Source organism: Dothidotthia symphoricarpi (genome assembly GCF_010015815.1).
Source record: "Dothidotthia symphoricarpi CBS 119687 unplaced genomic scaffold P153scaffold_3, whole genome shotgun sequence".
NCBI lineage: Eukaryota > Fungi > Ascomycota > Dothideomycetes > Pleosporales > Dothidotthiaceae > Dothidotthia > Dothidotthia symphoricarpi.
The window spans coordinates 269363-284410 of NW_022985010.1; the positions used below are offsets into that span (position 1 = coordinate 269363).

General features: G+C 54.2%; 7 protein-coding genes across 7 annotated transcripts; 3 read left to right on the forward strand and 4 right to left on the reverse strand.

Annotated features, from left to right (window-relative positions):
- Nucleotides 1–656: 656 nt before the first annotated feature.
- On the forward strand, nt 657–3000 carry P153DRAFT_282041 (actin-like ATPase domain-containing protein; the record flags this gene model as incomplete). The annotated part of the gene is made up of 4 exons (XM_033663170.1): nt 657–699; nt 749–1236; nt 1287–2165; nt 2215–3000. 4 exons carry the CDS (start codon nt 657–659, stop codon nt 2998–3000), a joined length of 2196 nt encoding a protein of 731 aa, XP_033527574.1.
- A 49-nt stretch (nt 3001–3049) lies between these two features.
- Nucleotides 3050–3820, reverse strand: P153DRAFT_393037 (transcriptional coactivator/pterin dehydratase; the record flags this gene model as incomplete). Its single annotated transcript, XM_033671203.1, has 2 exons — nt 3050–3653; nt 3786–3820. The coding sequence occupies 2 exons, from the start codon at nt 3818–3820 to the stop codon at nt 3203–3205; spliced, it is 486 nt and encodes a 161-aa protein (XP_033527575.1). The 3' UTR covers nt 3050–3202.
- Nucleotides 3821–4673: 853 nt separating this feature from the next.
- P153DRAFT_381629 (uncharacterized protein) lies at nt 4674–5616 on the forward strand (the record flags this gene model as incomplete). The annotated part of the gene is made up of 2 exons (XM_033670057.1): nt 4674–5000; nt 5053–5616. The coding sequence occupies 2 exons, from the start codon at nt 4674–4676 to the stop codon at nt 5614–5616; spliced, it is 891 nt and encodes a 296-aa protein (XP_033527576.1).
- Nucleotides 5617–6370: 754 nt separating this feature from the next.
- P153DRAFT_281971 (uncharacterized protein) lies at nt 6371–7458 on the reverse strand (the record flags this gene model as incomplete). Its single annotated transcript, XM_033663166.1, has 2 exons — nt 6371–7327; nt 7378–7458. 2 exons carry the CDS (start codon nt 7456–7458, stop codon nt 6371–6373), a joined length of 1038 nt encoding a protein of 345 aa, XP_033527577.1.
- Nucleotides 7459–7792: 334 nt separating this feature from the next.
- P153DRAFT_331691 (golgi membrane protein-like protein) lies at nt 7793–9235 on the reverse strand (the record flags this gene model as incomplete). The annotated part of the gene is made up of 7 exons (XM_033665477.1): nt 8721–9235; nt 8654–8672; nt 8563–8603; nt 8404–8511; nt 8318–8351; nt 7972–8268; nt 7793–7917 (listed from the first exon to the last, which is right to left on the reverse strand). The coding sequence occupies exons 1-7, from the start codon at nt 8982–8984 to the stop codon at nt 7793–7795; spliced, it is 888 nt and encodes a 295-aa protein (XP_033527578.1). The 5' UTR covers nt 8985–9235.
- Nucleotides 9236–9411: 176 nt separating this feature from the next.
- On the reverse strand, nt 9412–11672 carry P153DRAFT_307749 (uncharacterized protein; the record flags this gene model as incomplete). Its single annotated transcript, XM_033664674.1, has 4 exons — nt 9412–9881; nt 9930–10022; nt 10074–10115; nt 10392–11672. The coding sequence occupies 4 exons, from the start codon at nt 11670–11672 to the stop codon at nt 9837–9839; spliced, it is 1461 nt and encodes a 486-aa protein (XP_033527579.1). The 3' UTR covers nt 9412–9836.
- A 588-nt stretch (nt 11673–12260) lies between these two features.
- Nucleotides 12261–14850, forward strand: P153DRAFT_331698 (ubiquitin fusion degradation protein-like protein; the record flags this gene model as incomplete). The annotated part of the gene is made up of 2 exons (XM_033665478.1): nt 12261–14059; nt 14102–14850. The coding sequence occupies exons 1-2, from the start codon at nt 12484–12486 to the stop codon at nt 14848–14850; spliced, it is 2325 nt and encodes a 774-aa protein (XP_033527580.1). The 5' UTR covers nt 12261–12483.
- Between the last annotated feature and the right edge of the window lie 198 nt (nt 14851–15048).

A 15048-nucleotide genomic window follows, 5' to 3' on the forward strand; every position in this document is an offset into this window, starting at 1 on the left:
CACGTGATGCGGCCAATCAGATCATACTGCTGCACAGTCCCGTGTATACCCAATCTTGAATTTCGACTTGACTTTAGATTTGAGGGCATTATACAATTGAGAGTGTTGGTCTTTTCTAAGTTTGTTGTCTAGCTCAATCGTCTTCCATCACGTCTAAAGTGGTCGTTCGGAATCGAAGCAAGGGTGGATCCAAAGTCGCGATCCAATCGTTGAACAGTCGCGCCCGCGTCGATAAACTCCAGCAGACATCCATCACCAGCGTGTCAACGCGCACAAAAGTCGAATCTCACCTCCACCGTCCAAACGTCATCGCCCCGCCCATAACTCTATCCTCATCATCCGTCCCCGGAGCACGCACGCTCTCGCGCAATTCACAAGACCTTGACTTGCGACAACAGAACCCTCGACTGTCGGTGTACTACTGTTTGCAGCCTCGGAAACATTCAACGCCACTTGGAAGGCCGCGACAGAGGTGCAATACTCCAACAGACCCGCCTCATCGCTTGTCCTGAGAGCTGTTGTAGCTGTGCGACCGGGTTGACGAGCACGTTCAAGGGCGGTCTGCTAGTTGGAGCTGAATCGCAGTTGCAGTTGCAGTCAAAGCAAGCCCGAACCAATCCCAAAGAAAATCCTACTGTGTCCGGGCCCACGACAAAATGGTGGGAAAGAAGTCTGGCAGGGCCCAATTGAGGGAGGAAGGTATAATGATCGCGCGTCCTCCACACAGAATCGTACTGACCACTCGCAGGCCTCGAGCGAACAGACAACAATATGGACCTTACAACGTGGCCCCAGGTCGGCATGATCAACCAGAAAAACTACTACACCGAATTCCTGAAGCGCGACGAGCAGTTCCTGGCCGTTCGATATCCGAAGGATGAAGAAAGGGCACGCATAGTACAAGAGGCTCGAGATAAAGATCGCGCGCGCGCCCTGGGAGCACCGACAGTCGCGGAAGGCACAACCCCTCAGGTCGATGAGGGCGTGGATGAGGCAGAGATGTCATTTGCATCTAGGACGGATATCTCGAAACTCATTGTAATACACCCGGGCAGCCAGAACTTGAGGATAGGGCTGGGATCAGACGCCTTGCCCAAGACAGTCCCCATGGTCATTGCGCGTAGGTGGAAGGAGAGCGAGTGTGAAGAAGATGGTGGAGAGCCTAGCCCCAAACGAATGAAGGTCGAAGGTGCAGTGCCAGCAGACGCTCTCCCTGAGAAATGGTTCGGAGAAGACGTATGTAATCTCTCTACCAATATGCGCTACGATACTAACATACAGTGTAGTTCGCCGATCAATATATGGCCATGTCCTCTGAGTTACGGACACGAATGCGCTCCAACAAGCGACGTGTATTGCCGAACTCTAAAGACCTTGTGACAAATTACAATCGACGTACACCCCCAGACATCATTTCAGAGCACAACGATATCAACCGCATCGATTTCACAGAGTTGCCAAAAGACCCCAACAAGGCACCCCACTTCTTCACTGGACACGACGCGTTGCGCATACCCGAGAAGTCAAAACCTCGATACAAGCTTTTCTGGCCAATCCGAAATGGCTGTTTGAACGAGAAAGATTACGACGACCGCAACCAAATATATCACGATATGTCCAAGATCTTGGAAGAATCCTTCAGGAAACAACTTGGAATCACGAGAATGAATAGTCTTGTGAACTACAAGTGTGTCCTCATCATACCAGATCTGTATGAACGCAATTACGTTACCATGATCCTCGACATCCTGATACGAGATCTGGGCATTGGCAAGGTCTGTCTGCAGCAAGAGAGTCTGTCGGCCACGTATGGTGCTGGATATGGTGTTGCCTGCGTCGTTGATATTGGCGCCCAGAAGACATCGATTTGCTGCGTCGATGAGGGCATGTGTGTCGAGGAGTCGCGAGTTAACCTGAAGATGGGCGGATCGGACATAACCGAGACGTTTGTGAAAATGATGCTCTACGGTCACTTTCCGTATGCAGAAATGAACTTGAAGCGTAGATACGACTTTCTGCTCGCAGAAGAGCTGAAACAGAAGTTCTGCTCGATGGACGAGGGCTCGGTGACGGTGCAGACGTGGGACTTCCACCTTCGAGCTTCTGGTCAGGATACGCGCAAGTACACATTCAAGACGTACGATGAGACGATGCTCTCAGTCATGGTATGTGAAGATGACGGATATAATCAGCATCAGTGACTAACTTGTCTAGGGCCTGTTCAAGCCTTCGATATTCGACAACTCGCGCAAGCTAGAAAAGAGACGAAGCATCGTACCTCGCTCAGTGGACCTCTACGACGGATCGCCAAACGACCCCATCACGCACGCCCAACTCGCGGTTCTCGAGGCCGCGTCCGGCAAACCCGCCCTGGCTGCCGTCAACGGTACCCAAGAACTAAGCAGTAGCGTGAACGTGCTCTCCACGCCTCAACGCCCCCAGCAATTCAGCCTACTCGGCCGCCTGAACGACAACGAAGCCACGCCCCGCTCCTCAGTCGCAGGCTCCCCCGCCCCCGACGGCACCGGAATCGGCACGCCCAACCCCGACCGCGACACCCCCATGGGCGACGCAGACGCCCCGCTCATCTTCCGCGACCCCGTGCTCGAGAAGATCAAAATCGCAGATGAGCGCGACAAGATCCTGCCCGTCATCCCGCTCGACAACGCTATCCTTGAGTCCCTCGCCCAGGGCGCTCGCGGCGACGACCGTAAGCTGCGCGACTTCTTCGGCGGTATTATGCTCGTTGGCGGCGCGTCTAAGACGCCTGGGCTCCGCGAGTTCCTGGAAGCGAGGCTTCGGGAACAGAGGCCGTTTTATGGTAAGGAGATTTTGGTGGGCCCCCCGCCGAGAGACTTTGATCCGCAGGTTGTGGCTTGGAAGGGGGGGAGCGTGTTTGGGCGGCTGAGTGGGCATGGGAATGATAGCTGGATTAGCAAGTATGAGTATGATATCCTCGGGGGGAGGCTGTTGAACAACAAGTGTACGTTTGCGTGGTAGGGTGGGGTGTTTATAAAGGGTTGTGTTGTGTTGTGGGACTCGGGGGTTTGGTATTTGGCGGTTGTATTGTACATTGGACTTGAACATGAAATATGAATATGGATGTTGTTACACTCCACTATCTTAATCTCAACCCCAACCTCCACTTCCAATGGCTTAACACCTTCTCAACACACCAAACCAGCAGAGAAAGAACAAGACTTCACGCCTTCACGCCCATCCCCCCAGCAACCCGATCGCAAAACTCCGCCATCTCCACATCCTTGACACTCAACCCCTCAGGCCGATGCGTAGTCCACTCGACAGTCACGCGATTATACGCATTCGACCAACTCGGATGGTGTTTCTGCACCTTGCATTCTTCCGCGACGAGGCTCATGAAGGTCCAGGCTGCCGAGAAGGAGCGGAAGGTGAAGGTGCGGGTTAGGCCTTTGCCGGAGGGGGTGGGGTGCCAGGTGGGGAGGAGGAGGGCGGCGCGTGGGGGGAGGGTGGGGGGTTGGTTTTCGGAGAAGAGAAGGGTGGTGGTGGATGGGGGGGCGGGGGGAGAGGTGTCGATGGGGCGGGGGGGCGTGGTGTGGAAGGTTGATGATGGGGTGGTTGGTGGGAGGGGGGACTTTGGTTGTGGGCGGTGGATTGAGGAGATTGGCCTTGTACTGTGGTGAGGAGTTGTTAGTTTGTGAATTATTTGGTGGTTTGTATGTTTTGGTTCTGGGTCAAGTGATGTTTTGTTTCTGGGGTGGGATGGGGATTTGTATGTTGTTTGGGAGTCAGATGGGATGGCGTACGGGATTGATTTGAGTAGACGTCTGGATTGTGACATTTTTGGAAGAGTTGATTTGTAAATGTATATACGTGATATGGTGCGATGTTGGATGCTGATGATGGATAGGGCAGAGTGTCAAGAGTGCATCAAGAAGATACGCTATCGTCGAATAATTGTCCAAGAGTCGACCAAGTCGTTCAAGACGTCGATCATCACCATTAATCACCATTCATCACATCAAGCACTATTCGAGAGAATCGATTCATGTTCTTCCCAGCACCAGTGGCATGGATGAAGCGGGGAGCTCCGGATCAGGAAGCTCTCGAACCAGCCAACAGAGAATGCTGACGGAGATTTCTTGGCAGCAGCTGTACACGGTGTTGGGACGCATGGAGCAAGATGGCAAGCAAGAGGAAGCGGAAATGATCAATTCCAGCCACCCGTGTAATTGCAGTGTGGTGTTGCATCTGACGTGGTGGTGCTCCCGAGGCCGAGCTTGCCGAGCGGCGGAGTTGTGTGTCCAGGCAGCTTCGTCTGCCACCAGTGCCTCGTCGCCCCTCTTCTTCCTTACATACGCAGCTTTGTAATCATCAACTCGAACATCAAGCCCCAGCCGGTATGCCCGCATCCCATCCATCCCATGAGGCGCGCACCCACGATGATTGTGCGCCCTGCTTGGCAGGCCGCAGAGCTAACGGGCAATGGCACGCAGACGTGCTCTTTCCCACTCTCCCGGTCGCGACTGACCTGCCTTGGACCCGCCCACGCCGCCCGACGTCACGGCACCCGCGCGCGCATCTTCGCCGACTGCAGAACACGCCCTCCCGCTGGCTGACTCCGAGCCCGACTCTGCCTGACCCTGCCCGTCCGACGGCTGCGCGCTGCGAACAGCCAAGCACACGACGATTGAATGAGCCAGCGGATCCTCTACCCGCAGATCCACAGCGATAGCCCGTACACGATGCAGCAGCCAGGCGCCCAGGCCAAGCCCACCATCGAGATGAGCTTACGAGAGCACCTCCTCGCCGCTGGGGCTGGCCAGCCTGTGGCGCAACCGCTGCCGCAGCACCCGCACGTCGCCAGCCCGCCGCACGCCATCGACCCAGCCATCGCCGGCTCGCAGTACGCGCAGATGGGCGGCGGCGACCCCAACGACGGCGACCTGAGCGAGGGCCGCAACAAGGGCCGGCGCGAGCTCTCGACGTCGAAGCGCGCCGCCCAGAACCGCGCTGCCCAAGTAGGTGCCTGTTGCGCCGCGCTGTGTGACCCCCGTGTGCTGACCGTGCTAGCGCGCCTTCCGCCAGCGCAAAGAAGAGTACATCAAGCAGCTCAAGGACCAGGTCAAGGAGTTCGAGCACCTGTCGCACACATACAACCAGGTCCTCGCCGAGAACTCGTCATTGCGCGACTATGTCATCAACCTGCAGGCCCGTCTGCTCGAGGCCCGCGGCGAGATCCCACCCGTCCCCGCCGGCATTGACCTCAACCGACCGCACGGCGAACCCTTGGGCCTGAACCACAACCTGCCGCGACAACTGCAGCCCCGCCCCTCGGACCCGCACCAACAGCAGCAGCAGCAACAGCAGCAACAGCAGCAGCAGCAACCAGAGCAGCAGAGCCCCAACAACAATAACGGGGGCCTGTCGGAGCGGCAAATCGGCGAGCTCCAGATGGCCGCCCAGGCTGCCGCAGCCGCACACGGTCCGTCTCCAAACAATGGCAAGCACCTGAACTCGGATGGCTCATACGACGCAGGTGATTACGCAGAGAAGCGCCAGAAGGTCGACGAGTCGCCAGTCCAAGCTCAGCACCCTTCGCCGCCCTCCATCTACCCCAACCCCAACGCCTACTAGTAGTGCGGGCAGGCCGTCTGTTTATCTAGGTCAAATCGGAGCCTATCAACGGCGACACGCGGCTTATGTAGTGAATGTAGGAGGACGATCGGCGTCGGAATACGCGGCGTTCGTCTCCGACCTCCAGCAGTCACGCACACAGGACGCTTAGCATACGCACTGTATCGCTCGCGAGATTATCTCTCTACTTTGTTCTGTTCGTTTGTTAGTCCCGCGTCATGCATAGGACTCATACGTGTTCTTGGGAAAGGTATCTTTTTTCTCTTCTCCTCGGCGTTCGATATGGGTGTAGGTGTAGGTGTGCGGAGGGACACCGTTGTACGCGCTGTAGTGTGTCTTGTGCGTTCTAGGGCTATGTGTGTTTCCATAACATAGTAGCCTCGTGTTTGTAGTCTATCTATCGTCGATTTCTTGTCCCAGAGAATCTGTGTTTTGTTGAATTGCACTCTCGCCTACACTCAGCAACTTGTTCAGCAGATGATGCTTGGACGATATCATGAACAGCCAATGGAATGGAGTGAAGTAACATGGTAAATCGTCAAGACTACAAGGTTAAAGAAAAAGTGACACGAATATCCTAAACCAACCATTCGCCCAGCATCAAGCGTACCTGAAAGCCCATCCCATCCCATCCCATCCCATCCAAACCCTAGTTGTATGTTACACCCCCCAATCCCTCACACAAAAACGCCGCGCAATGATATCCCAGAACCCCACGTATTCCCCTTCCTTCCCCTCCAAGCAAATAACGTGTTTAATTGTACTGCCTCCTCTTCGCCTGAGCCTCCTCCTCCTTCTTCGCCTTAGCCTCCTCCAACTTGCGAATCTCGCGCGCCACGCCCCCGGTAGCAGTCCACCACGTATCCGTGCCCCACCTGACGACCCTCTCAGCCGCACTCCTCGGCCCATCGACCGCGGGCCTGACGTCGAGGAAAAAGACGGGTTCACCCGTGGGCTCGGGCTCGCCCTCATAGTAATCAATGACATAGCGGACCTCCTCACAGCCCTTAGTATTGCAGCGATTAACGTACCAATCATGACGGTCAAAGGGCGGCGGGGTGCCGAATCTCTCAGGCGAGGCCCAGCTCAGCCACTGCATGATAGCGGCCTTGGGGGTAGGTTCTGTGGGGCGGCCGGTGAAGCGGACGAGGCTGGGTGGGGGCACGCCGTCGACGTCCCAGGTCTGCGTGTCGAAGGGGTCGTCTGCGGTGCCGAGGGCGAGGTTCGCGTTCTCCTCGCCGCGCTTGCAGATGCGGTATCCCTCTGCGACGCCCTTTGAGAAGCGGCGCTCCCACCCCATGATCTCGGCCCAGGCGCCCTCGTTGAGGAAGTTGTGCACTGATACCATGGATTCGACGGCGTCGACGGGCGTGTCTGTGTAGCCTTTGCGCAGCATGGCGTTGTACATTTGTTGCGGTGAGGGGTACTCCCATAGCGAGCCGTCGGCTTTGGGGATCGTGGATGCTTCGCGCGAGAGGGGTAGGTCTTGGGATTGGGCGTCTGCGCGGCTGTTGTCGAGTTCGGCGAACATGTTGTTTAGGGGGTTGAGGCGGGAGAGGAGGCCTTGTTTGGCAGGTGCTTCGGCGGCGGAGGATGAGGGGACTTCGGCGGAGGCTTTGGCGGCGCCTTCTGGGGGTACGTAGGGACAGGCGCCTCTAGGGACTTCTGCGGTGGCGGGGGCCGAGACTTTCTTGTGCATGGGACATGATGGCTGGGAACGTGTTAGATGTGAAGCTGAGTGGTCAAGGACGGCGGGCGTACGGGAGGTTCTGCGCTGCCTCGAGGCGTAGGGTGCGGCGCAACAGGCGCGGAGGATGCAGTGTCTGCCCAAAACCAACCCATGTTGAATGACTATGTTCGAAGAGTAAAGGGCAAAGAGAAAGGGAAACACAAGCGGCGTGAGAGCAGCGTATAAAGCTGGAGCAGTGAACAAGTGCGTGGCAATAGAATATTTTGGTAGATCGGAAAGAGCAGGGTCGAGGGCTAGCATCTCCGTCATAACGTGTCCCGCTAGTCTAAGCAAGACTCCCGCACGCCGATTGGTCCAGGAACACGGTACAAGTGAACACCATACATGCATGACAATTGCTTTATTGTACACTCGTGGCATCGTACGTCCAAGATCTCTTGTCATATCAATATCGAGTGACGATGCTCTTGACTCACGTCCCTAACCTTATGAACCTGTCGCCTTGGCCAGCTGGCCAGTTCCCCTCGAGCTGAAGATAGCCATGATGCCAAAGCTGCCGTAGAACAGAACCATAGGGTACGCGACCAAGCCCCTCATAGACGACATTCGCCCTACAAAAGATGTCAGTAACTGATTCTGCATCAATTCCAGGGCGCAACACTTACCAACAGCGGTGAACATCGAGCTGGACGAGTGCGCGCACCACATGATGGCCAAACTCGTGAGGAAATACCCAAACAGTCCATCCAGGGGGAGTATAATTCCGAATATCGAAACAAGCACGAGAGGAAGAAGGCAGTAACCTAAGACTGAGGCCGACCGAGGAAATGTCAGGGAAGATCCAAAATGGGAGCCTTGCGGATGACCATGATCGTGTCCTGCTGCAACTTCGGCTGGGTTTACAGGTGGCGACATGAGCGAGAGGATACTGTGAAGCAGAATCGTGCCTAGCAAAGCCAGTCCTACATCTGTATTAGTTTTGCGCCAACAAGAGGGTTGGTCAAGACCTACCATAGATGTAGCCAAAGTGGAGTTTCCCGGACAACTGTGACATCTTAGTTTCTTGATGTCCTTGCTTTGGACATTCTGCTACTTACGAGCAATGCGGTGCCGAATATCAGGAAGAAGAGGATCGGACCCGCTACGTCGCTATCGTCCATGATGTGTTGGTCGATCCTGCCGAACGGGTTCAAGACAGCAAGTGTCTATCCAAAGTCAGCACCATAGTATGATCAACACAGTCTGCTACCACATACCTTCATCTTGATATGTCCAAAGTTCACACCCAACTCTTCCACTACACATTGTCAGCTCCTCGATTGGATTCGCGGGGGATGATCGACTAACACAGCGGCGGTTCTCCGTCATATCTGCTCCATGTTTAGCGCTCATCCTGTATTACATAGGCATCGACATACCCTTCAGTGCCAAACGCCGCGAACCATCCTGTCCTCAGCCCTGACGCGCCCATGCCCATCTGCCCGCTCACCCCTGGTGCTGCAAACCCCGCACCATACTGTGCCGGATACGCCTGAGTCTGTGGTGCGCCATACCCTGCTTGAAAGGGCGTAGAGTGTCCGGACACTGGCTGGTTCGAGAACGAAGAGGAGTAGAACTGGAGGTTTTGCGCGTTTCCGTTGCCGTATTGTGGGTTCTGCCCATATCCGTATTGCGCCATTGTCGTCGGTCTCTGGAATCGAAGAGGATTTCAGTCGTAGGCGCGCGTCAGAGGTCGGAGATACGGCTTGAGAGGTAACGTGGAAGCCTGGTCAAGCTTGGTTGGGACGGTTTAGGGATCGAGGTATTACGTATAGCGAGCGTGAAACGTCACCGGTTTGTAGGGGCGGGAGGGGCCAGGTTGCGCTGGATGAGGAGAACGATGGCCGAAACAAGTGTGAAAATGTGAACGTCGAAGGAAAGGAGTAATTGTGAGTTGAATGTATGGAAGTCTTAAAAGGGTAGGCACATGTCTTTCGTGGCACTTCGGAGTTACCTGATGCTGATTGGCCGGGTCACGTGTTTGAAATATATCTTGGACTACACAGATGAAGAGTCGTGCCCAATCACTAGTTGCTGAAAGTTTGAGAAGGTACATTACGTGAGTTTTAGACGTCTTCATTATGCCGCCAATATATTGTTTCCTTTACGCCCTGTACTGTGGTATAGCTTCTCAAGAATGACACATTGATACTTAGCAGACAATCATAGTATTGTCTATTCAAAATCTTGACATAGTCAAGATAATGACTTCGGACGCTGTCTCTTGGACTGAATTCCCCTCTTACGTCGAATCGGAAATCGCGTTGCAGAAGGAAAAAGAAAAGTGCACACTTGCTAGGAAACTTCAGCTCAGTGAAGAGAAGAGATGGGTATCTAATATTGATGTCATGAGTAGAGTCAATCGTAAAATGCAATGTGCGCCAGGTAGAAGTACCCCATACATCGAATCATAATGGGTGTACGAGTCCACAAACACCCAACACCAACGCCCTCTATACATATACTCGAGCGATATATTCGAGCGATATGCTCAGGACACGCGGCTCCGTCGAGCAGTGTAGTTACACCAATCACACTATCATGTAGTCAGTACCGAAAACGGCGGATTCTACGCGTTACCTACCAAGGTCTCTGATGAGGTTTCGTTGTCCTCACGGCAGTATTCTTGTTGGCACTTCGTACATTGCCGGATGAAGAGCTCTTTGCAGCTTATACACTATAGAATGTCAGTTTGTGAGTCCAATGCAGAGATATGTGTGGACTCTACCGTATGGCCACAGCCGAAACAGTCGCGTCGAACGCCGATAATCTGTGTTCAAATCATGTCAGCCTCTTTCTTTCTCATGGACAGAGCACATACCTTGGCGTGCCAGAGTCAGGTTTCCAGGTGCTGTTATCCAGTAGGAGGGCTCCACGGCCAGTCATGGAGACTGGTTTCCGGATTCCAACTACATCGTAACCGCCTGGTAATGCCATCGCCTCTCGCACGCCAAAGTAGTTTCGTTCATCCCCACATCCCGTTGCTGCCTGCACCGGCCATCATCTCGCTGACCAGGCACTGATCAACACAAAGACCCATATGTACCTTGATGGTTTGCTTTGGGATCAGGCAAGTGCTCCCATTGGATTGTATGTCCTCTGTAAGCTCCGTTTGTTGGAGTTCGGTGCGCTGGGCAACGGTCGATCCTGCGTAACATTCCTCGTCCCACCATTTGTTACATCTCTCACACCAACGGCCCTTGAGACAATCTTCGCATCGCACATAAAGTGGCGGGGCAGTTGACCCATCAATGGTATGTGGCGTCTGTGCAGCACGTATGGAACTTCCGTGAAGAGGTACTGGGCTCAGTAGCGGAAGATGAGATGATGGAGAGTGGCCACATGCTGCTGGCCCCTCAGAGCTGGTATGGCAGGACTCGCAACCAGATGGGCCCAATGCAACAGTGGCAATACAAGGTCTAAGGAACGAAGCTGGATGTGGTATGCTGTGGCTTTGGCCTTCAGTGACGTATGCTTTGCTTGGATCGTGTCGCGGACCTCTGCAAAGTACAGCGTCGAAAGCTACGATGCCTTCGCATGCTTGTATGACTTCTGCCCATTCTGAAGATGGTCGCTTTGTCATCATCTTTCCAGAAGATTGATACCATTTGTCCTCGGTCCTCGCCAGCGCAGCTCCGAGAGCTTCTGATGATTTTTGGTTCCACTCGGCGCCAATCTGAGCTCCTTGTGAAGACATGATTCCTCGTGAGACAGATGAGGGCGGATTATTAGTTGATGATGATCCAGGGAGTGGCGCTGGGTCGCGGGGTCCGAATAGGTAAATTCCTTTGACTCGTGGTGTTCCTTCAGGCCTCGACGGTCGAACCGCATATCTCAGATATTGCTGAAGCTTCCTCTCGTTCAAGTGCTTGACCTCTCGAATCGAAAGAATGCGAACGTTGTATCTTTCTTCGGTGAGTAGGTCCTTAACAAGCTCTGCCGTAACGCTGAGGCCATCTAACACTAGTGTGTGTACGTTGCGTAGGAGGCTTTGCTTCTCGAGTCTGGAGAAGATGCCTCGCAGTGGGCCAGAGTAAAACTCGTCTTCCGATAGAGATTCATCCATGCGCTCAGCGCGCCAGACAATGCCACCAGCATCAAGAGGTCCGTCGAAAGGAACAATGGCGGACTTGACAGGTGAGAGGTCGAGATAACGAAATGCTTCAGGAGATTGACGGATGGTATAGTAAAGAGGTCGTGATGTCGCTGCCAGGGCACAAAGAGACGACACGGGAAGATAGGGCGCAGTTTGGCGCAGAATCAAGGTATTGGAGAGAAGATCTGCCAGGGACGTGGGAAGGCCATCAAGGAGAACAGTAGAGTCCATGGTGGGGGATTGGAGAACGCTACCAACAACTGTGGACGAGTTCAGACGGGTACTCACAGATTCTTATGCACGGCAGGTGGGATAGTAGCCCAGAAGGCACGTGTTATTGGTACGACCTTGCAGAATGCGGAGAAGGTGTTGAGGAGCAGAAGAAAACAAGGCAACTAAGGTTGATGCGGTGAAGGTGTGGGATTATCTGCCATTAACCACGTCGAGGATGCATGACGCCTGCGAGGCAGGCCGCAGGGCCGCAGCCAAGTCAACCAACACACCCACCGAGTTGGGGATCTACTCGATATCCAGGTCCAAACTACGGCGAATGGTCAGGGACTCTTCGGTAGCCAAGAATCTACCGAACTTCACACGTTTCGAGTGTTGAATCGCGTATAAAAGTCGACGGAAAGGACGCGACGTGGGGCAGGCGGGCGGCCGTTACCACAAAGCTTCACGTATCGAAACCGCTTGTTGGCGGTAGCACGATTGTGTGACGGTCCGATCATCGCAGCATGTCGGGAGAGAACTGGGGTAATTTGTGCACGTATCTCGCTCTACGCCGGTTTCGATATTCCCGATATACAGTACCAGGTGATACAAGAGTTATCTAAGTAACTCAGCCTCGTGGAACGCGTCGCGTAGCAACTACTGTTATCGATAACTGAGAAATGACGATGTCACCAGAAGCTTCGAGACGCCGCGTCGTGTACATGTGTCAGCCAACACTCACTGCGCCTCTGTGTTCTCCTAAGCTTTAGGTGGTCTGTCTGCCTGCAATACTCTTCCTGTAACAAATTGCGTCGTAGAATATACTGTTATGTCAGAAATGGAACCCGCAGAACTCAAGTGGTCGGCGCATTACTCACTTGCGCACCCCACTCAAAGCAGACGAGAGCTTCCAGGCGATAAGATATTGTTGCCCCCCTCCGCCTTAGAGCAACTGCTCTCTGCAGCTCCCGTTGTGACGATCGACTCGGACCGTCCCCACATCACCGCTTTCGATCCATACAACCCGTACACATACGCCGCCGAGCGACAGGCGCGCGCACAATTTCAGGATCGCCACCAACAACTACCACACCCGCTCACGTTTCGACTCGTGAACCCAGACAATGGCAGGGCGGTACATGCAGGGATACGCGAGTTCTCGGCAGAAGAGGGACAGATAGTCCTGAGCAGTTTTCTGAGGGAAGCCCTAGGTATAACAGGAGAGTCTGCGGATCCCTCGAGAAGAGGAAGCCCAGATGGCCATGGTGGAGGGGATGAAGTCATGGGTAATGGCGTCGAGCAGCCTGCCATGGGTGAGTCGGTGGCAAAGATTACCGTGCATGCAAAACAACTACCCAAAGGCACATTTGTGAAGCTACGGCCTCTGGAAGCTGGCTACGATCCAGAGGACTGGAAGTCTCTACTCGAGGAACACTTGCGATCGAACTTCACTACGCTTACAAATAAGGAAGTGTTAGTAGTCTATGGTGGCCGTGGAATTGGCGGCAAGCGCGAGGAATTTCGCTTCTTGGTGGATGGCTTCAAACCAGAAGGAGATGGGATATGCGTAGTAGACACAGATCTGGAGGTCGACATAGAAGCACTGAACGAAGACCAGGCGCGAGAGACTTTGAAAAGCATAGCAGCAAAGAGACAACGAGCACCTGGGACAACAGAGGGCAGTTCCACCGGCGGGGCTATCAACATCTTTAAGGGTCAAGATGGTCAAGTACTCGAAGGAGAATATGTCGATTACGAACTGCCTTCGTGGGATAGGTCACAAGGTCTGGAGATCTCATTAGGCGAGGTCGAGGACGATGATGAACTTGACTTGTTCGTGAGCCCATACTCCTCGCGACAGCGAGTGCGCCCACGGGAAGACGAGCACGTTTTTGCGGATCTATCGAGTCAACATCCTAAGCGCATACGTTTACAACCCACAAACGTTGAGCTGGACGAAGCGGAGGCTATCTGGATATCTGTCCACGCACATCCCTCGGACTCACCTTCCAGCACACCAAAACCATTCCATCTCAGGGTGGCTACATTTGACCCAAAGTCCGATTCAGCAACAAGCGGGAGTGATGGCAAGGAGACTGCACATACACCTGACGAAGTGCAATGCAAGAACTGTCATCAATGGGTGCCCAAGAGCTCTCTCTTCCTACACGAAAACTTTTGTCTACGAAACAACATCCTCTGTCCCCAGGGTTGTGACCAAGTCTTCCAGAAGCGTTCTCCAGCCTTCCAAAACCATTGGCACTGCCCTCACGATACTTTTACCGGAAACACTCTCCAAAGCTGTCAGAAGCACGACGCAATCTATCACACCCCACAAACCTGCTCGTCTTGTGGTCTTGATTTCCCCTCAATACCCACTCTCTCCCACCACAAAACCACCACCTGTCCCGGCAAGCTCATCCTCTGCCGTTTCTGTCATCTGCAAGTCCCACAAGAAGGCGATCCCACTGAGCCACCTAACCCCGAACTCCTCCTGTCGGGCCTCACACCTCATGAGCTTGCAGATGGCGGCCGAACAACAGAATGCCACCTTTGCAACAAAATCATCCGCTTCAGGGATATGGACACACATCTCCGGCACCACAACCTAGAGCGTCTATCTCGCCCCACACCCCGCCTGTGCCGCAATGTAAACTGTGGCCGTACGCAAGACGGTGCGAACAAAATGGGAGACACGCGCGCCGGTACACGAAAAGGTCAGGGCCCTGGTAACGAAATAGGGTTATGCAGCGTGTGCTTCGGTCCTTTATATGTCTCTTTGCACGATCCAGAGGGCAAAGCGCTGCGTCGTCGTATCGAGCGCCGATATCTAAGCCAACTCCTCACTGGCTGCGGCAAAGCGTGGTGCAGAAACGAGTATTGCCGCACCGGACGCAAGAATCTCGGGCAAGGCGATAAATCCGTACCCACGCGAGAAGCCATACCGCTCGTCAAGGGGTTCTTGGACGGCATGGATGGCAGGGGATACAGCACTCCACTGCATTTCTGCGTCGACGAGCGAAGCCAGAAGTCGCGAACACTAGCAGAAATGCTGAGCGCGGAGACGGGTATCGAAGGGAAAGGCGGGTATGGTCTGGAATGGTGTGCTGCTGGTTTGGAGGCCGAGGGTGGGGATCTGGAGAAGGGCAGGGCCTGGTTGAAGGGTTGGGCGCCACAGAGGAGCGAGGAATCCTAGTGAAAGAATGGATGGTGTGGTACCCGGCGGAAGCCTGTACTGTCTGCTGGCTCTTACAGGGCACGTGGAGGTTGGTCAGATGTTTTGCATTAGTGGTTTTGGTGGATGTATTGATGCAAGATCTTTTGGAAAAGGAAAGCTGTGGGTGGGGTGTACGTCAAGGGACATCCCAGTAGTGATCCTCCATGGACAGCATTA